Genomic DNA, 23,271 nt, shown 5'->3' with positions numbered 1-23,271 from the left:
GCAACAAAAAAAAAATAGCCTGTAGAATTATTGAATTTTCCAAACGTGTTCGCACTTTCCGTAGATTGGCCGAGTAATAACCTTAAAAAACTTGACTTTAATGATCGAAAAAAAGACAAAAATGGAAATCAAAAGAAGGAAAACACCTGTCACAGTATTCAACTTCACGCGATGTTTCACAATTACTGACACTACTGTGTTTGCGAATACCTGATTCCAAATATACAATTAGAGTTCCTCTTACGACACACCGTTAACTTTAACCGTAGGTCATTTGTTAAATTGTTGTAAAATATGTCTTTCTCAATGAACGGCAAAAACGCGAATCAATCCTTGTTTAGCAGTAACATTGTACTTCAAATGAAGCTAACTACAATAGTAAGAACATTTTTTGTAGCATGGCAAAGGTAAGAAGTTCATTCAAAAAATAGAAAAGACTTTATCGCTATGTTTGATATTTCATTGTAATTTTATTTAGTGTTATTATTAATCTAGGTATGTTTAGTTTCTTTTTCCAATTAACTTTTTACAGTAAAATATTAAAACATATCAATATATGAAAAATAATTTTGAAAACGTTTGAAATTTGTAAGTTTTCTAATCCATTCTAGTGATTTTGATAGTATAGAAATATTATATTTTGTTATTATTTGAATGGAAAAAGAAGGAATAATTTATTTATTTAAACACTTAAAATATTTCACATTAGGTTACAATATAAATTTTTCTCATTTTAGTTAGAAATGTTTTAATATTATTGTTAAGCTAAGAACGCTATAACAACGCAATGTAAAAAATAAAAAAAAATATTGAATTTTTTCAAGAGTTCCATGATTCATTCTGTTGGCCACTTTAACCGTATGATAGGAGTTCCGTGGAACCCTAGGATTACAGGTTAGGATTTAGGTTCCAAAAGTTAGGATTTTTTAATCAATAATAATCATATTTAGATTCAATCAATAATCCTTAGTTTCAGTTGTTTATATGAACTTATTTAACCGATTCGATGGGTTATGATTAACTTATTTTCCTCATTTTAGCAAGAATTGCTTTAATATTATTGTTACGCTAATGAAGCTCAGATTCTTTTTCTATTATCTTTGTAAAACAACGCAATATAAAAAATAATAATAAAATATTGAATATTTTTTAAGAGTTCCATGATTCATTCTGTTGGTCATTTTAACCGTATGAAAGGAGTTCCGTGGAACCCTAGGATTACAGGTTAGGATTTAGGTTCCGAAAGTTTGGATTTTTTAACTAATAATAATTGTATTTAGATTCAATCAATAATACTTAGTTTCAGTTGCCTATATATGAACTTATTTATATAAAATGACAATGAAAAAAAACAGCTAAATTTAAACAAAATATATTTTATTCAACAAAAATAGATAGAATAAAATATTGAAAGGATATGTATTCATAAAAAAATTCAATATATATTTTTTTCAAACTTTTCAATTCAAAATAAAATAACTAAATTCGAGAATAAATAACACTTCTCTTATAACTATTCTCAACTTTTATAAAAAGATCTTTTTTCAAAGCTAAAATTTGGCTTATTGTATTCATGTTCAGAATATGCATGCACCAACACCAAATTAATAATATTAAATATCTCATTCCTCACATAAAATAGTTTAAAAATCTTTTTTTTTTTTTTTTGTTTAGTGTACACTGTAAAAAATTCCGGATAAAATTACGGTAAAATGTATCGGTACCCAGAATGCCGATAAATTTTACGAGAAAAAAGCTGATATACCGTAATTTTTACAATATTTATAGTAGTTACGATAGCTGTTTAGTTAAAGCACTGAACTGTCATTGTGACGAACTGGGGTTCGATCCCCAGAGGCGGCTTTAAGTCCACTCAGCTTTAGATCGATGGGTACAAGCCTGTCTGGGAAGTAAAGGTGGTTTGACCAGAGCTGACCACATTGCCACAATCATGCTATTGGTACCTTAACCTCCATGATTCCCCTGGCCCACAACGGGCTGTTCCGGAAATACTATTCATTGTGAAATCACTGAAGTTAAATAATTATTGCTGCAAAATATACGGAACAAAAGTTTAACGGCGAAACTGAATTTTACGATAAAGTTAATTTTACGAATGATTTATTCAGGGTTCCGGTACTTTTTACTGTTATTTGATCCGTAATTTTTTACAGTGTATTCACCACTAATGAACATTTTTTATGCCTTGGTGTCGCCAAAAAAAACTCGATCATTTAGGGTTCGAATAAAAAAAATGGGAAAAACTGATTTAGTCAATAGAAACTAAAAATGCTTAATGTAATGTTATAACATCTATTTTATTATTTTTATCTTAAAATGTAGAAATTGAATAGAAAGCGACTTTATTGTGTTTAGTGTTTTTTCATTTAAAACTATATATTATCGATATTGTTTTACCTTTTTCGGCGATTCATTGAAATAAATACTTAACTCTTGAGAGACCGATGATGTTATATGAGCGGCATGCACTTTAACTTATATGGTCCAATGTGACCTATAAGGCGGCAAAAATTAATTTATTATTTTTATCCCTCTTATTGTTGTCATATTAACAATTAATTTAAAGTTTACTAGTCATCTAATCAAAATTAATTATCATAATTTTACCTCGCCGGAAAACTTGAAATACTTCCGAACCTTTAAGAATTAAAACTAATTAGATACGTTTATATTATCATTTGTATTGTGAGTTGTATTAACAAAGCAACAGAAAATATTTTTAAGAAAATAGCATTTCTTCTTAGTTTTAAGTTGATTCATTCTTTTTTACATTCTCTTTCCCAATTTTCATGAAATTAAGACACAAAATTCATGCTATAATTCTAAAGAAATATTAATAATAATTTTAAAGTGGATAAAGTAATAGTTGAATTTTTTTTCTGGGAACTTATAAAAAACTAAATATTGACAAAATTTATAATTTATCTTGAAATTTCTGGTGCAAATCAGAGGAAAAGAAGTATCAAATAGTTAAAATTTAAGTGAAGTGAAGATTTGCTTTAATTTTTGCTTTGAGTTTACTTAAAGAAACACTTGATAATTGAATATTTTATGGAAAACTTGTTTTTTTAGTAAAATTTGCCAATAAACATGCATTTTCTTTTTAAAAAATTCTTTTTCATTGCTACTCTGGGAAAATAGTCTTGGAAGAAGCCTAAATTTTCTTGCTCTAACAATTGTTGCACACGGAGAAACAAATTTTGGTCAAATTACCGTAATAAATAGTAGTGACATTTATGATATAAGAAACCTATTTCTGGTAAGTAATAGCAAAATATGAGGTATTTAAAAAACTCATTTGGTAATTTTTCCGTTCATATGGTAATGGTTTTCCAGAAATTCTGGTTTTTAAAATTATAGTTCTTATAACCACAAATTTAGTAAAATGTACCAAATTGAATATAAAATCTAACCAAATAAATTATTTTTATGCCCTGCACTACGATATCATGATCAAATAATCGCATTTGATAATTTTATCGCTTTGTATAGACCATATTTTTACCAAATTAATTACCAAAACGCCCCATTAAAATTTACCGAGCATTCTGGTGTTCCCATATAGCAAGAAACAAATAGCATTGGCCCACAACGGGCTGTTGAGGAAATGCTATTTATTGTAAAATCACTGAATCACTATAGGTAAATAATTATTACTGTAAAATATTCGGAATAAAATTTTAAGGGTGAAAAGGGATTTTACGATAAAATTAATTTTACGAATGATTCTTCCTGGGTGCCGGTATATTTTGGTGTTCCCCTACTGCAAGAAATGCGGTAAATATTGCCATATTCTAGTAATTTTGACTCTATGTTTTTTCTTCTTGTATAAACTTCAATTATAATATTTTGAGATAAAGTAAAGTATTTCAGCAACAGACCATTGTGGGCCAGGTGCTCATGAAAGATAAAGTTCCCCTCCAACAACATGATTGAAGTAACATTGTCAGCATTGCGTACAAGCCACATTTACTTTTTAGACTATCTGCAACTATTTTATTTGTAGCAGGGTGGGCATCAAGCCTTCACTGGGGATCGAACCCTAGTCCGACAAAATGACTGTTTATCGCTGCTCGTTATTAACAATTAACAAACTACTAAAATAAAAGCAATAAAATGTCTTTGATTTACTTTATGTGCCTAGAAAGACAAAAAATGCAATAAAATTAATCAAATGAAACTACAAACAAGAACAAAAAGGAAAATCGATAAGAAACTAATACTGTAATAAAAAATCCCGCCATGAGTAATAACAATGGATTAAGCACGCTTAATCCCAACAATTTTTAGGATATCCATTTAACATTGACAAGAAGAATAGTTTTTGAAATCCCGTGTTAAAACTACACTATCTGGAAGAAAGTGACGCGACAACTGTAAAGTTTGGTGGAGGAGGATTGATGGTATGGGCCTGTTTCTCCTGGTATGGCGCTGGCCCACTGGTGAAGGTTGATGGTATGATGAATGCCGATGGATACTGTGATATTCTCGACAACCATGTCCTTCCTACCATGCGGGCAATGTACGGTATGGATGATTGCTTGTATCAAGACGACAACGCAAGATCCCAAGTTGCAAGGAGGACTCTTGATATGTATGTGAACAACAACGTTAAACGCATGGAGTGGCCGGTGCAGAGCCCTGATCTTAACCCAATTGAACATCTCTGGGACGAATTGAACCGTCGGTTGAGAGTCTGCACCCCACTCCCCAAAAGCAAGCATGAACTATGAAACTTCCTGTTAAACATTTTGAAGGAAATTCCTCTTGCCACTATGGTTAATTTAGTGGAAAGCATGTCCAGAAGGGTTGCAGCTATGATCGCAGCCAAAGGAGGCCCTACCTCCTATTAATTTTAATAAATATGGGTTTATGTCGTTATAGTGTCGTGTCCCGTCACTTTCTTCCAAATAGTGTAGTTCCATAGCCTTTAATTGAAAAAATACCATTTTAAAAAATATTTGCAAAATAAACAATATTTTGATCCTAACAATATAAACAATATTAGATCCTAAATAAAAATGGACATAATATTTTTTAAAAAAAATTCTATGTGTACTGTCTTGTCCAAGTTTCTACCAAATATCTCGTGAGGTAATAAATAAATAAAAATATATGCAAGAAAACTTCTCTGTAGGAAATCTTATGAACCGCTGTTTAGAGGGTACAACTTAACTTTTCATTTTGCTTCGCTGCGCAAAAACTGCAATCCTTAAAAATCTGAAATTACGATGGCGTGTAGAAAAGTGTACAAGGATTACGATGAAATAAAAAAATTGACGTTCGAGTTCAAAAACTATTTACTGTTATAGTAAAATATATTACTGTTATATATACTGTAATATATTACTGTTAAAATTATTTACTGTTATAGTAAAATATATCATGCAAGTCACTCTGCACAGTTAGAAATTTCTGAGAAAAAAATAGTTAAAAAACAATTAATTTAATTGTTATTTTACGATATTCAACCGAAAAAGACAAATAACTATAAAAAAGATGGTAACTGTGAGAAAAGTCGTTTATTGACTATTGAAAACTGGAGGCTAACCCATGTGATAAAGATTAAGAATTAATATGCAAATATCCAATATCTAATAAACGTAGAGCAGTGTTTCCTAAACTTATGACTTTTGTGTACCTTTTCTAAATTTTTCGTAACGCTGTGTACCACTAATTAAAAAATGAATGCGTTTTTTACTATAAAAAATTGCACAAAAGTTAAAAATCTCAACTGGCTGTTGACCCCACTAATTATTAACTGTTAACTCTGCAAAAAATAGCCAATAGAAAAATGCGTAATGGTAAATTTTCATGGCTAGCTTTGTTTCCAAATAAAATTTTCTGAAATTTTCGTTTGTTGTAAGATATTTCGCATAAGAACGCGTACCCCAGCTAAACTGTTCCCGTTCCCATGGGGGAACGCGTACCACACTTTGGGAAACACTGACGTAGAGTAATAAGAAAGTGAATACCTTGTGAAGTCACTTAATTCCTTGCAGTTCAGTGCATACTTCAGCCGAGAGGACTAATCTGTCAATCTTAAGACCGGTTGAACGGGGGTTCGAATACCAGATTTAATACCACAATATTTCCTCCATTCCTTCAACATCAAAGGACTTTACAGTGTCCTGCCCTCGTCAACTGGATACTCTAGACTATTGAAAAACGAAACTTTCATTCATGCATAGGTGACAGCACACCAGAACTGCTTAACACAAAAATGTCTTGTATTTCTTATCTCTCACAATAGATGGCACCACCAGGCGAACTAATTAGACAGCATTCCATGGTTCACAGGTGTTGGCGCGCATGAGCGTCAGCGCCAACACCGGCAGAAGATTTTGTAACTTCCACAATAACAGACGGCTCTCATGTAGCTCCGTCTAATTAAAAATAAAACTTTGAAATCGCATTTAGCGATAATTAAAATTAATAAAAATAAATCAACTCTTTTTTTGAAAGAGTGGTCCGTCTTACAAATTTTTCTTTTCAACAGGACAAAACATAACTTAACCACTAACTCCTCCTAACTCCATTAATCATTGCCTAACGTAACAGAACTCCAATATCCAAATAAACTTCATTTCTACCGTTTCAAAACCATGCTAGTTGTAAATAATTGCAAAACCGTATAATTTTGAATTCAAGGTTTTTTTAACCATACCTATTGTAATCGGTTTCAAAGAAGGTGAATAAACGTTCCTAACTATAAACTGTTTGCTCATTTGGATAAAAAGTTTGTTACCGATTTTTTACCGCAGTTTTGGAGTAAAAAATCTAACTGTGTGCACTGAAACAAAAGGTTTCTCAAAAAAAAATAGCTCCAAGGCAAATATAATCGATTTTGAAAACTCCATGCTCTCATTATTGAGAGCAGTATTATGCTCAAAATTTAAACAGCATATACATTACAACATCATATTTGAGCGAGTTACTATTCTCAATAATTAGAATTTGGGGTTTTTAAATTCAATTACATTAGTTTCAGATCTATTTCGAAAAATGTTTGCTCAATTTTGAGAAATCTTTTTGGGGGGTCATTTTTGTTTATAAACTTAAAATAGTTCCAATTGGTACGAAAGCCGTGGAAATTTTAAATGCCTTTTTCATAAATGTTTTTTCATTTTATTTTTTTGCTTTAAATATTGATTATTTATCCATTCTTGTAAAAAAATTAGTTTTCTCTCTGGAAATAAGTGAATAAAAATTCTTATGACTGAAGTTCCGAATATTGTATCTTACATATTTATGTGCTACTGCCTACATGTCTTAAGATGATAAAATGTTTTTAAATGCTTCTAAAACATATATTTTCTTCTTTTTTCTAATTCTAGATAGTTCAGTTTTGGTCAGACTTCGTGAGAGTCATACTGACTCTGACATGGCCTATATCAGATTATGTCTTGGATTTTATTTACCAAATCTTCATGGGTAAAACAAAAGTCCTACCTCCAATTGACAATAAAATTCTTCTTATGCCAGCCGCAAAACTAGCAGAAAAAATTCGTCGAAAACAGGTAAAATTTTTTGCTGTATAAGAGCTTTAATTTTGAATGAGATACCTGCAAGCGACGCCATGTGGGTATCTCGATCCTGATTGGTTGCTGAAATGTGGCATTTGTTTACGTTATCAACTGTTCGTTCCATTCCATTTCGAGTTAGCCAAGACTGTCGTGTGTCAATTCTCTTAAGCGACACATTCTATATTTGCAAAACCAGGAATAGTAGGGTCGCATAAACATACACTAACTATTCACTTTTAAAACAACTGAAAAATACATTATTCTTTTTCAGTCATGCTTTATGTTTAATAAATACTTATGTTCCGTCTACTATATTTCAGTTTACTTAACACAAAACAAGCATGAAACCACGTAGAATAATAACAAACTTATTATGCATCGAGGTTCCCAGGTACACAAAACAAAAATCTATCACCTTTACTATAAAATGCATAACAAATGATAAATCTAAGTTAAGTAAAAGACGCAGACGAAAAAAAATTATATTTCAATAAATAAGATGTGCGATACAGCGATGCATTTGATCAACTTCACATTAACTAATATTCTAAATTTTGTGGAGAAACTTAGCACGCCATTTGACTTTAACACGCCATTTTGTTTGTAAACGATCAGCTGGCGCTGAGGTCATAGGTCAGGTGACCATGTATCAGTCTTCTTCTCCAGTTGCAAGTACCCAATTCTTTAGTTCAAACAGATTAATTCCATCGATTGTAATTTGTATAATTTCATTTCGAACAATTTCTTTTTACCATTAGAGAATATATACAAATATTAGTTGTCATAAAGTTTAATCTCCGATATAATTTATTAGTTGATTACTTATATTAGTTGAATTTTAATATAAACTGAGGTATTTTAGTTTCTAGAATAATTATCACGGACAGATTTCATGAAAAACTATTCACAATTCGTTTATCGAACTCACAACTTAAAAAATCTCTTATTTTATGAGAAAATATAATTGTTTTGTAACGGAATAAAAAGCTCGAATCTTTAATATTTAGTTTTGACTTGATTAAAAGCTTCATTCGCTTCAAAAATTTGCAAATTAGAAATAATTGTCGACATGTTTCAATCGCTCGAAAACAGACACCCATTTTCAAGAGTTGCCAGGCGAGAATGAAAAGAAATAAAAGTGATTTAAAATATAAAACGTAAAAGTGCCAACGAAGAACAGAAAGGGGTAGGAAACAAAACTAAAAACCACAGTAGCCGAGAGAGAAAAAAAGATTTTTAAAAAAAACAGAACAAGAAAAACCACACTGACCAAGAGGAGCAAATCAGGATAAAATGCGTTTCAAATCTATTTTATTCAATTTAGGCTTAACTCATTTTGCATTTAACGAATTTTATTTCGCAGAGTAAAATATTTATTAAAGATAGATGCCGAATATACATTAGCTTATATACCATTTTGAACAATATTACTTCCAGTAAACTAACTTTATTTCAGGGATTTTATTAAAAATTAGTTTCTACTCTAAGTTAAGTTTCTACTCTAAGTTCCAGTCTGTAAATTTTTTTGCAGTCAATTTATTCCGCTTTGTAAATTATTTACATCATGAATACAGTTAAAATTAACTTCTACTTTAACTTGTAATTTCGATTTAAATCCCTTCAGTAACCAATTGTCATAAAAGGTTTTAACAAACTTCTCCAATTTATATTTTGCCATTCACCAATTTAACTCTTTATTGAATATTTACTATAAGCAATTGTTGTTAAAAAGATTAAAATGGATAGATTTTTTTTCAGTTATCATGTGAAGAAGTTATGAAAGTTTACATCGAACGATCAAAACAAATTCATCCGTTCATAAATGCAGTTGTGGACGAAAGATACGATGAAGCACTAAAAGAAGCTCAAGCAGTGGATGAATTTCTTTCCACTTCAGAGAAATCAGTGAATGACATAGCAAAAGACACCCCACTTTTAGGAGTACCATTTTCATGTAAAGAAGCCATTGGAGTCAAAGGTAAATCAAAATTATTTTAATAGATATCCAAGCCAGTAAATTTATTAAAAAGCTACTCATTGTGATTGGTTTGTTAAATTTGAGCACCATTTTGATACTCGGAAAAAAAGGCTTTTGTTTATCTATCCATATTTATTAAGCTAATATTAAGTTTAAAAGAAAAACATATGATTTTTTTTTCAATTATTCAGCGTATTTCAAAGAGCTAATGATGGAAATTATTTGAAACAAAAACATACGAACGAACAAATTCATAGACATAGCAGGCACGCGAAATTTTAATAGATAAATATGTGAACATAAAAACTGAAATTTCAATTAAGTATTAAAATTAATTAAAAGTTTGTTCTATTTCCGCTTAATAACATATCATATGCACTTAAATATTTTAAGAATCTACAGGCACAGCGAAAGTTCTCGTATAAATCAAGTAATATATTTTAATAAATTGAATATACTAGAAAGGAAAATTGTTTTCGAAAATGTTTTTCTTGTTGTCAGAAGCAATGTTACGACAAACTTTCACAGGAGGTAGGGTACATGAGAAAGATTGAGAAGTAGGAATGTTTTTTTAACTACTAATGTTTTTCGAAATCGCTAATTAATTTCATATTCAATTAATAATCCGTTATTTATTTAACATTTCTGTTATTTTCATGAAATTATCAGAGCAGCAATCCCTCATGGCGATTTCTCTTTCACTTACATCTTTAATTTAAAATTTAAAGTATTGAAAAATGTGTGTTCGGCACCAGCTAATCGTTCATCAACAAGATGGCGTGTTAAAGCCGAGCTATGTTTCTTTATATAGTTTAGAATATTAATCAGAGTGAAATTAATTTAATACAGCACCTTACAGCACATCGAATTTGTTAAAATATAATTATTTCTCGCCAACGTCTCTTACTGAATTTAAATTTATTATTTGTTTATGCATTTTATTGTAACCGTGATATCTTTTTGTTTTGTGTTCCTGACAACTTGGATGCATAATTAGTTTATCTATGTTCCACGTGGTTTCGTGCTTGTCTTTGTGCTAAATAAGATAGATATAGTGAAAAAATTAAAATCTTTGTGAAAGAATATGGAATGTGTCACTTAACAGAAATGATACTTGACGGACTTGGCTCAGTCGAAATAGAGAGAACAGTTTCGATGCAAATGCCGCGTAAGCAAATGCCACGTTTCAACAACCAATCAGGATCGAAATACTCATTCTACGTCACTTGCAGGCATCCCATTGCTGAAAAATTTTCTCAAAATATCAAGAGGCGAACAATTTGCGGAAAGCTTGCAATGGGATATTAATCCTACCACAATCTTATCAACAATATTTGCATTTTTATATTTTAAATAATATTCTTTAGCTTTAGAAGCTTTTTGGTTTACTCTTGGTTAATCTAAATTCCCTTTTTTCTGCACTTTGAATTTTCAAACTATGTGAAACTGAATTGGGCACGAAGTATTTCTCTTACTGTATGGCGTCCTCTTAAAAAGCATTCTTAATTTTTAAAAAATAAAAAATAAATAAATAAAAAATAAAAAAAGCACGATTTCCATGTAAACCATGGGCTCCATGTAAACCACGTACTATTTAACCAGTGGAAATTTCAGATACTTTTAAGTAACGATCTCCAAACCACGGGCAGCGGACCGGTGCTGGTTCGTGGATCAAAAGGTACCAGACCGCCCAAGGAACATTAACTTATTTCTATTTTATTTACTGTAGTGTGTTTCTCTCTGATTCATATGACTTTCCATGGACGAGAGAGGTTAGTCGGGAGTTGAGGCATATCACCTATCCAGCGTACGTAACTGTTATTTTATTTTGAAGGCATGCTTAAATGCAATAAATTAAAATTATAAAATCAAAAGAATCTAAAATATAAACAATCAACGTCTTTCCCCTTACGAGAAGAGGTAAGATTATCAAACTTTGACCGGTCCCCGATCATAAAAATGTTTGGGGAGCATTGTCTTAAAGTACCTATATAAGATAATACTCAAGAACTAGAAATAATAGAACTCTAGAAATAATATTGTTTGATGTCGAAATGTTACCTTGAAAATCGTTTGGCCTATCACTATAGAGCCCTAAGTTTTCATTTTTAAATATACAAACATCTTTTGAGAAAGACATAAGTAACAACTATATCTTAAAGTAATTGATAACTAATGAGTAATATAATTCAATTTGGTAATTGATCAAAATTACAACATCAACCAACCTTCAAGAGGAAATTTTAACCTTGTCCTCAAGAAATTCAATCAACAAGCCTGTAATTCATTCATACAATGAAGCAATTAAAATGACCGATAATTTGCTGGTGTTCATTACCTTTCTCTTTTCTCAAAGCCTCACGCATCAGGATTTATGTAGGTCAAAAGTAAAAAATGTTTTTAAAAAAAGCTAATTATTTTTTTCACGAGTGTTTTAAAGTTTAACTGAAACATGTTATTTACACTTATAGTTAATGTGTATAGTTCTCATTTGTTGTTTAGATTATGAGTAACTAACTTTATTACTTAAAGCAAAAAAGATTAACCTGTCCTTGTGTGGTCAATAAAGCGTTATAAATTGACAATCATTTTCTTTATGTTATTAGTTTCGATAAGGTTAAAGTGTTTTAAAAAAATTGAAAGAAAGGGCTTTCGAATAGAATTATTCGACAACTAATTCAAAGCTCACTATTAAAACAAACGCGTACCATTTATTTTGCATTTAATAAATTTAATTTCTTTCAGGGCTCGAAAAACCGCCCGTCCGCCCGTCCTCGGCGGTCAAAAATTTCCCGCGGACAACAAATTTCTCGAATCCAGCGTCCGCGCGGACGGCCATTTTCCCGTTAATGTCCGTGATACATTTTCAATTTTTGTTATCTTACAAGAGTCTAGCGCCTCACTTCTAAAATGACCCTCTAATCTCGAAATACAGCAACATGTTGCGCATAGTGGAATTGATGTTTTCTGTGTCTGTATGAACGTACAAAACAACACATTACTTACTGGTCTTAAACAAGAAGCGTTAAACGCATTTATGAACATCTACCTAAATGGAAAACCTCTTTCAGAATTCTATGCAGAAACCTCTGTAAATCATTGGCTTGATTGTGGAACTGGCAAACGTCATATTTGATTCATTTAAAAAACGCAGTACCATCGGTTAAATTGACATGATAATTGACAGATAACTTAACCTTTGTTATTTAAATTATTTCATCATAGAAATAAATTATTTCATAATAGAAATACTAGGTTTTACTATTAGTTACCTAGTATTTCTTTTATTACTGTATAATGTAATCCTAGTAACTACTAATTCATTGTGCAATTTATATAAATGTTTGTAATAAATAAGAGAAAATTATATTTTCATTTATTTAGAAGCAACGGGTTAGTTTCAAAGGAGGACGGGTACATTGTTGGACAAGCCGTCCTCGGGGACGGGTAGAATTTCTGAGTTTTTTCGAGCCCTGATTTCTTTATTGTTTTTTTTCATTTGAATAAATAAATCCTAATATTAAAAAAAATGAATGAGTATTGAATATCTTTTCTTCAGTGTAACATATTACAAAAAGAACAATAAATAGTCAAAAATTTGGAATGGTTTTATTTTTGTAAGCGATTGTTTGTTACAATATAAAACCAATTTTCAAGTTTGTTTTTTAAAAATGAAATATGAAAAAATTTTACTATGTTTATCAAGTTTCTTCGAAGTAAATGCATGTCGTAATACATTTAGTACTTTTTTTTAACATTATTCAATCAAACAATAAGAAAGCGGATCTTTTTCTTTACTCCCAACAAAGGGCAGAAACTAGAATGCATTAAATACATTAAATTATATGTTCTGTTATTACGTTGAAAGGATTTTGGTTTCGCTATAAGTGCATGCCTAAGTACAAATAGCCTTAGTATTATGTTTCTAATGTTACCTGTAGATGTACTTATTTTTGGCCCTTTAAAAAAAATTTTAACACATCGAACAAAACTTTTTAATTTTAAGAAAAGTCGCTGATCTCTGTCCTGTTGTATATATGGCATTAAATGAATATTTTTCATAACAAGAACTCAACATTTTTAATACATACCAACTCAATAATATATATTTCTTTAACAATAAATCGTTCCGTTTTTAAAGTGTTACATACTTCCTTCATCCATTCAAAGTATTACATGCTTCCCTTAACCACTTAAAGAGTTACATACTACCTCCATCCGTACAAACTATTACACGCCCCCTTCATTCATTCAAAACATTACACGCCTCCTTCATCCATTCAAAGTATCACATGTTTTTACAACCACTCAAATTGTCTCATACCTACTTCATCCATTCAAAGTAAGACATGCCTCCTTCATCTATTCAAAGTGTTACACGCCTCTTCATCCATTCAAAACATTACATGCCACCGTCAATCATTCAAAGTGTTGAATACTTCCTTCATCCATTCAAAACACTATATACCTCTTTATTTATTCTCTAACATTTAGACTAATATTTTTAATTCTATTCCCACTAGATCTTCTAATTACTCTTGGGATGGTATGCTTCAAGACTCGTAGAGCTGAAAAGGACTCTGACGCTGCTGCTTTGTACAGAAAAGCTGGCGCTATACCCTTGACTATCACAAATATTCCAGAATCTTGTATGTGGTGGGAAAGTGCCAATCATGTTTATGGTATGACGAAGAATCCATATGACAATGCAAGAACAGTTGGTGGCAGTTCTGGTATGAAATTACTTTTAATTTCATCCAATTTGCTCGCAATTGCATGAAACAAATTATTAGACATGAAACGCACTCGTTATCATAAATCAAGGAAAAAAATCACGAAAAGGGCTGAAACTCAAAAAGCTACCCATAGAGTTTAATGAAATTGGCACACGTTATAGATCACATAATAATGTATAAAACAACGTAAAAAGACAGCTATTATGTTGCAGAAATTAGAATTTGGTAGTTCTTGGCTGAACCTTCTTTATGTGAACCTGTGGTAAGAAATTATTGCCTAAGTCTATAAACCACAGATGGACTCACATTTCTGGCCACTTCTATCTGACTTTGTTCTTCCTCTCGTCTTCCAATAGATCTCCATCACATTTCTTCGAACAAATGATGCCTTAAGACTATTGCTTTAAATTGGTTATCTCAAATTTCTAATTTCAAAAACGCAGCAAAATTTACAGGCTTCATATAAAATATGCCACTCATGATCATTGCAGATGTCATTTCATTGCAGCACCGTTAGTTAACATAATGGAGATTTACTTAGCAACTCTTATTTGACAATATATTCAAATTTCATTGAAATAGGCTAATTTTTGGGAGAGTTGTCGCTATTTTTGTAGTCTTTCCTTTATTTATAATAACCAGTGTGAATAATCCCAATAAACTAAAGTCGAAAGATGTGCTTGACCACGCAAAAACTTAATAAACTGTAAAAATTATTAAGATGGAAAAAGTCGATATGTTTTGAACACTCGAAAACAGTCCCCCATTCTTAAGATTCTCATTCAAGCCTGGTGGGTTTAGAGAATGGGTACCGATATCCGAATGCTTGAAACGTGTCGGCTTTACCATCTAAAAACATGTCGGTTTTTGAAACTAATGAAGTTTATACATTATCATGCTGTCAGTTAATTTTTTTTATTATGAATATTTTTCAATGAAATGTTTTTTGGGGAAAAATGTCAAATTACAAATTTTTTTCACATAATTTTTTCCCCGAAGTTGGACAACAACAGGTATTGCAACAGTATCGAAATGACAAAAATGCATCATAATTTATCTAAATATTGCTAATGGCTCTCTTTCAATTTTAGCTACTGCTTTTGGTTTTAAAAACACCGAACAGTAATTCCTGCAACAGTGTAACAATGCCACAGTAAAAGCGGTTCAATTGTCAATTGGCTTCATCCATTTCTTGCTGACTTTACGTTCGAGCGACACTTTATAGTGATTTAAAAAGTACAGTTACTAGTTCTACAGTTTTCTTCTTTTGCAAAGAACCACATGATCGAGAACAAGATTTTTGGATCTCAAAATTTTAAATAAAACTACGAGATTAGTTCCTCAAAATATGTTGGTTTAACTCCTGTGAAATGTAAAATTAATTACTACAAAACGAGATACCAAACTGAGGATTTACTACAAACTTGTGATTGGTTGTTGATTAGTGATTGATAAAAATATTTTCTACTTGAAATTCTTGTTAAATAATATTTTTACATGAACTTGTAGGAGGAGAAGGATCCCTTATAACTTCAGCGGGTGCTGTTATTGGCATTGGAAATGACCTTGCTGGCAGCATTCGAATTCCAGCTTCTTTTTGTGGAATTTATGGACACAAACCAACAAGAGGTAAGTAACAATGGAGAAATAGGTTTTAGCGCAGTAAGCAAAAAGTAGTAAAGATTACGAACTAACCTCTAACGCAATGTAAACGCAACTGTTGAGCCAAAACTAAATAAAAACGCACTAATGAAATTCGTCAAAAATTTAACGACGGTTTAGAAGTGGAGAACATTCGTCTGCTATCAAGTATGATTTTTCATAGTATGCCCCAACGAAAAATGCAAACTCTACTTGTATTTGTACACAAGTTGGGACATACTACGTATGTAAGATCATACTAGATATCCGACGAATGTTCTCCGGTCCTCATATAACAGTCATAGAAATTCTGACTTCCGTTGTCGTTTCTTTTTTTATTATTATTAAATTTTGTCAAAACTGTTGCGTTAACATTTCGAAATTCTTCTTTTTAGTTCAAAAATTATTAGTATGCGTTTGGTGTAATTTTTGGACTGTTACTGTTAAAACTGTCTAAAAATTAGTTCAAGCAAACAACAATTAATTTATTTCATAATTCATGCTATTAACTATATAAAACACTAGGAATATAAATTAGATGTCGAAAGGCATGAACTTGATGGCAAATGATGCGCTACTCGCACAGTTCTTACATAACACTCCAAATAGTTGCAATGTTTTAATAATTTCCTATTGGAAATTTCGGAGTGTATTAGACCAAAATAGTGTCTGTATTATCTTTAAACTTAATATGATGAAATTATAATCTAAGTTAAAACATATAATGGTACTACTTTATCTGGTGTACAGAATACAATAGTTCAGCTTGAACGGTAACATGATTGATTTAATATAACACCTTATTAGGATGCTAAAAATTTGCACCGTGTTATGGCTCAAAGTTAATGGTTTCATGTGGTAAGACATAATATGGCCAATATAATGGTTAAACGTGTAAGCGAATTTTTGAAACTGTTGTTACGTAATTCTATATTAAGCATTACTCCATTTGTTCACTTCTAGCCGGAATATAATAACAACAGTGTACTTTGGGTTTCAAAGATTATTTAGATTGGAAAACTCCCTAAAAACGTAACGGACACTGAATCTCGCAGAATGGAATCTTGCATAATTGCAATTAGATACCTGCAAGCGACGTCATTGTGGGTATCGATCTTGATTGGCTGTTGAAACATGGCAACTGTTCTTTCCTTTCGAGTAAGCCTAAAGCGTCAAATATGAATACGTATCGATTATACGATACGTAATCGAATCTCGTAATCGATTATATACCACGAATCGATTTAGGGCGATCATCTCATAACAAGTGAATTCTTGTAAATTAATGAGAAATGTAATTAATACTTGCCTTGTAGCTGTAACGTTATCTTGTTTGTAACTAACCAACTAACTATGGTGTTATGAATCAGGTGGTTTTTTTATCAGCGGTCTTCTTCATTTCGAATTGAGTGTATCTCATTTTGACTTGGATCTAGTTCTGTGGGCACAAAGTCGGCAAAATCTCGAGGTGACAAAATCTCGTAACATAATCTTTTCGGTAGACAGAATTTCACGAGCAAAAATTTTAACATTACTATAATTTTACGTAAATAACTCTCCAGTAGAAATCATCTCAGGAGTAGAAAATTTTTCTGTTGCAACGTCTCACATGAAAAAAATCTTACGTAGGCGAGAAATCATGTATAAAAATATAATTGAAATTAAAATTAGTACTACTATAGTATTTCATATATGAGATATTTTGTACAGCATTTTTTTCTTTATTTTTGTGTGAGATTATAATTTGGATAGATTATACTTTGCGATATTCCACTCCCTTATAGATAATGTATATACACTAAATTTCACCTTAACTAAATTACGTTCCCCATAGACTTAGCTATCACGAATATTTTTCGTCATTGTGAGATTTTGTTTTGCGCGACAAATTTTCTTCTAGGCAAGTAATACAAGCGCAAGTAAATTTCATTATTTAATTTTTTGAGTAGTGACAACCATTTTATTTTAAGTTAAAATTAAATTTAAAAAAAATATTTTTAAAAAAATTTATTTCCTTTCACCCGATGGGTCAAAAAGTACCCTTTCTTCATATTACTGTAACACTGTTTTTTTTTTTAAAACATAAATATTTTTTAAAATATCCTTTTGTAAAAGACAGTTTTTTTAGAATATCTCAATTGTGCAAAAAAAAATAAAAGGAAGAATTTAATTTTTTCCTCTAAAAAAATATTCTTATTTTTCTGTAAAATATTCCTTAAAATTGCATTTATTTTTTGGCCTTTTTTTTTAATTCCATTTCGCTTTAAGTCGAATGATTTTCAAAACATTAGTATTCAGTCATAATAATATAATTTTTTTTTACCTACACAGGAATTGTTTCGAATAAATTAGCATTTCAAGAACCACCAGAAACTGAATGTTTTGGTCAGTTCATCAGCACAGGGCCAATGTGCCGTTATGCCGAAGATTTGCCGTTGCTGACTAGAGTTTTGGCAAACAACCATGAAAATGTTCGATGGAATGATAAAGTAAGTAAAATTCAATCAATATATGGAGTCTAATGCGGTGAACCTGGTTCGAATCCCAGTCGATACGAATTCCGCATCCAGCTTGCACCAACCACAGTGCTGAGGTGAAATATCCTTAGTGGTAGACGGATCATGTGTTAGAGTTCCTTTGCCGTCAGGTTAACTGTGGGAGGTTCTCGTGGTCTTCCTCTCCATGTAAGGCAAATGCGGGTTAGTTCCATCCAAAAGTCCCCCAAGAAGGCAAATTTCTTCCAATACTTGATCCAGGAGTTAGTTCTCTTGTTTTCTGGATTGGGTTTAAAATTACAAGGCTACGTAGTTGAACATTAATAGTCGTAAACCCAACAATTGGGTCTGCTGTTCAACGACGGTTATAAAATTATAAAAATGCATGGAGTCTTTAACAGTTATCAGAAATTGTAAAACTGATGTCAATATTAATGTTACCTATAGTACCAATGCGTTTATGCTTTACACATTTAAGTTAATGTTTCATGATTTTTAAAATATGAAAATTCATATTTGGGACACAATTTTGTGCAATTAATGGAGGTTTTTAGTTGCATAAAATTTAATTTATAGATCTATAAGTAATTTAAAGTCAGCATTTCTATCCTATATTGATCGGTATTTGTTTTAGAGTTCATTCATGGATTGAGCAAGTGCTTGCCCTGTCCTGGTAGACGAATAAATTGCTTTTTCTCCTTGTGTTTCTCAGTGATTTGGGATGCACTCCCGCGAAATTTTCACGATTGGTTGAGGAGTGTGGTGTAGAGACCATGTAATTTCTACCACCACTTGTTCTCCGATCAAACTTGTAATGATATCATACACGCATTATCTTCAAATCATCATTACAAAAAATCCTCGTTCATAAATGTAAGTCTAGAAAATTTGCAATCAAATCAACTCAAATAAAGTAAGTAAAGCATGTAAATTAATTCTGCAAAAATATTTTATGAGACTAAAGCGAAAAAAGCTGGCATAATTTATCTTACAGATAGCCAATGTACAAATATATTGCACTGTGTAAAAATTAGTTTACAATGTTGTATATTGTTACTTTTTTTGATAACATAATTAAATGTATAATAAGACAAATCTATTTATATTTGTATGAATTAGAAATTCATGGCTATTGGCCATTAAGTAACTAAAATTAACTTAATTAACAAACTAAATTGTGTTGTATTTTCAGATTGATTTTTGTAGAGTGAAATTTTATTACATGGAAGAAATACCTGGTCTACTAACAGGAGCAATTCCAGAAGTCAAAGAGTCTATTAAAAAAGTTAGTAATTTTTTTTAAACCTTTCTTATCTAGATTATTTTATGGTAAGAAAAACAATCATTTTTACTTCTTTAATTAAAAAATTACATGATTATTTTGTAATACTTATCTTATTCCATTTTTTTCGCATGACTTATTCCACTTTTTCTCTCGTATTAATAAACTAATTTAATTTACAGTTGGAATGTTGTTTTCTTCTTCTACTTTTTGTAAATTAACAAATAAACGACTAGATAAATAAATAAATAAAAGACTTGCTTTTTGCTTATGCACTGACAAATCAGAAACCAAATCTTATTTATTTCTGAACGTCAGTTTTTGAAAATGAAGTTTGCTTAGAAGCAAATAAGCGTAAAAAAATAATGAAGACATGATAGCTTGCAAAAAGCAAAGTAGTCATGTTAATCGAAAGTAAAAAAGAAAATCCGTAAAAATATGCATTGCTTAGCACTAAGCGAGGGAATTAATAAAACTGGCATCGCTACATTTAAATATTCATTTAAGTTTTGTGATCATGAAATTGGCATTTTAAAAACTTAAAAATAAAACGAGCCGACGAATATATCGACGAATTTTAGCCATTTTTGGAAAGCAAAAAATTTTAAATAATGACTGAAGCTTTGTAATTACATCGAATGAATTGTACACTAATTGAAAAGAACCACACTATTTGAAAGAAACTATAAAAACCATAACTGTAATAATAACAAAAATTACATGAATTTTTTCTATTTTTTGTACTCTACTAATAAAAGATTCCTCCTAAAATAACACTTCTTTTAATGCTCGAATTTTTATTTACATCGTGTGAACCTAAATGATCTGAAGAGTTCTATCTACTAATTAATTGGTGCAACTATTTACTAAAATAGAATTAAAATCGTATTTTTTTGTATAAACGCAACTTTTTTTCGACGTATTTTCTAATTTTAGACCATTAAAATATCGGGGATAGGCACAATATGGGAAATATTGTCACTATAGTTTAGTCATGGTCAAAAATTAAGCCTTTTAATGTTGCATAGATACTATTGGCATATTTCTCCAAATCTAGGGAATATTTTAAACGATTTCACGAACTTTTTATTTATAATTATGCAACTCATCTTACAAAGTATAAGAAATATAGTTTGAAAATAATAGTTTTCCTTAGAGGGATCTATATCAGGAAAAAAATCTTGCTACGACTTTTTTATTATTTAATTATTTTTGAATTAGATTTACTATACGGCACTAATAATTTTATGCAATGAATGACTTAAAAAAGTGGCCTCCACACTTTATTTATTTTATAATTTTTTGGGTCACATTTGTCTCATTGTACAAAACTGCAGATTCACGCAAGGGATTACTTTCAAGCTGCACGGTCCTCTAGTGACGCCTTTCTACCAATGCCTGAAATTGGCGACTTAACATTTTTTGTATGCCAAATATTCATTTATTTCTACAGATCCTTCATAATTGCTGACTCAGTGCTGACGTGAAATATCCTCCATCCATAGTTCTATCAAAAATTCCTCCACGAATGTGAATTTCTCCCAATACTTGATCCAGGAGTTCCCTTGTTTTCTTGATTGGGTTCAAAATTACAAGGCTGCGGAGTTGAACATTAGTAGTCGTAAACCCAAAAATTGGGTCAGCTGTTCAACGACGGTTATTAAATAAAAAAATAGTTCAAAGATGATTCGTTTCTTTTTCAACTGAACAATTTCAAAATTTATAGCACTTTAAAATTTTGACACCTTAAAATTATGTTTTCGAGAAATATTTGAACAATTTTTTTGTATTTTTAATAGCTAGATAAATTTTAGATTATGTTTTGCTTTTAGGCCTCAATAGTTTTAAGTAACAAAACATTTCTTCATTCAATTAAACGTTTGTTTTAGTTCTAGGCTGCTAAACGCTTTAATAACACTTTATTTTCTTCGTTCAATTAAGTTTTGTTTTCTTTCTAGGCTCTGCTAACATTTTGAATAACATTATATTTTCTTCATTTAATTAGATTTTTGTTTTTCTTTCCAGGCTGCCAAACATTTTGAATAGCCTTATATTTTCTTCATTCAATTAAGTTTATGTTTTATTTTTAGGTTGATAAACATTTTAAAGAATAATATCTTAACTTTATACAAATAAATTTCATGGTGTATTATTAGGATTACAAACATTTTAAATAAACAATATATTTTCTCCATTTAATTAAATTTTTGTTTTGTTTCTAAGTTGTCAAACATTTTAAATACAATACATTACCTGCATCTACTTACATTTAATTTTTAAGTCTTTTATTAAGTTTCAAGCACTTGAACTTGCAATATATTTTCTTCATTCAATTTAATTTTTGTTATGCTAATCAATATTTTAAAAACTATTCATTATCTACAATCAATTAATTTTTTATTTATTTTTTTAGGCTGTTAAACACTTTGAAGAACAGTACGGAGTCAGAGCAGTTAAAGTTAACTTAAGTGAAATGAAATACGCCATGCAAATGTGGGAATGTAAATTACTAGAAGCTGGATCACCATCATTCAAGTCTTTGATAGCCGGCATTTATGGCCACATAAACTTATATTGGGAAGCGATTAAGAATGTATTCCACTGCTCACCACACACTTTACCTGCTATTTATTTCGCCATGGTAGATAGACGAGACAAAGATGACTTCTACTTCAAATGCCTTAAGAAATACGACGATCTTAAAAGTAAATTCGAAGACATTCTCCAAGGAGACTCCATCTTTCTAATGCCAACTCACCGTGAAACACCACCCCATTATTTAATGACTATACCCAAATATAAAAACATTGGATATACGTCAATATTTAGCATTTTAGGATTTCCATCAACTCAAATACCAGCTGGTTTGTGCAATGGCCTTCCTATAGGAATACAGGCCATCAGTAGACCTTATGGTGACCACCTAACTATAGCCACAGCTCTTGAATTAGATCAAGTGTTTAATGGTTGGATTTCTCCTTGTCCAGTTAGTGTGTAAATAGACTATCATGAACTATCAAATTTTTCATACAAGAACTTCAACAAACAATACAATGTCTCAACGGATCATATTAATAATGGATTCCTTTTAAGCTTTGAAACATGGTTAATTGTCGGAAATTTTCGATTCAACTGCTATTATTATTACAAAAAATGCTTGAATAAAATAAGTATTCACCTCCTATCCATGTTAATGTCAAAATATAAAATTAAATTCACAATTCAAAAACTTTATTAAATCAACTACATTTACAAATTGAGAAAACCAAGTGAATCATTCAAAATACATGATGGATGGATTTTACTTGACCTGGTTATGTCTAAATAGGCAATTATTAATTTGAATTTAACATTTAAAATTGTATAACTGGCAATTCATTATTTAACAGTGAATATATTTGTGTTTTAGTTACAGTTTCTGTTATAAAATGATGTAAACTAAAATGTAAGCCAATATGCCAAATTGACGCCTAATCGTTTCTGATTGTAACCAATGCATATTTAATGGGAATAAAAGAAAGATATATTTTTTTTTAAAGTATTGAAGTTAATGATTTAAAACGTACGGTTTACAATTAGCGTACATTTTATT

The 23,271-nt window shown here is 30.6% G+C and overlaps 1 protein-coding gene across 2 annotated transcripts in view; it reads left to right on the top strand.

The window, feature by feature from the left end:
• Positions 1–23,217, top strand: part of LOC147809425 (fatty-acid amide hydrolase 2-like) — a 29,443-nt gene extending 6,226 nt beyond the window's left edge. Inside the window, exons 1-8 of one of the 2 annotated variants that reach the window (XM_087164095.1) lie at positions 270–407; positions 7,359–7,541; positions 9,306–9,525; positions 14,049–14,258; positions 15,771–15,890; positions 18,234–18,391; positions 19,590–19,682; positions 22,093–23,217. In XM_087164095.1, coding sequence (XP_087020221.1) covers positions 399–407; positions 7,359–7,541; positions 9,306–9,525; positions 14,049–14,258; positions 15,771–15,890; positions 18,234–18,391; positions 19,590–19,682; positions 22,093–22,677 — 1,578 coding nt within the window. In that variant the 5' untranslated portion in view covers positions 270–398 and the 3' untranslated portion in view covers positions 22,678–23,217. Of the gene's footprint in view, positions 1–269; positions 408–7,358; positions 7,542–9,305; positions 9,526–14,048; positions 14,259–15,770; positions 15,891–18,233; positions 18,392–19,589; positions 19,683–22,092 lie in introns of those variants that run through there. The other variant, XM_087164094.1, reaches the window with a different exon arrangement.
• Positions 23,218–23,271: the final 54 nt, after the last annotated feature.

The sequence above is a fragment of the Parasteatoda tepidariorum genome, chromosome 5, assembly GCF_982258835.1.
Source record: "Parasteatoda tepidariorum strain Cologne lab strain chromosome 5, Ptep-v5.0, whole genome shotgun sequence".
Taxonomy (NCBI): domain Eukaryota; kingdom Metazoa; phylum Arthropoda; class Arachnida; order Araneae; family Theridiidae; genus Parasteatoda; species Parasteatoda tepidariorum.
This window is presented reverse-complemented; position numbering and strand designations above follow the sequence as displayed.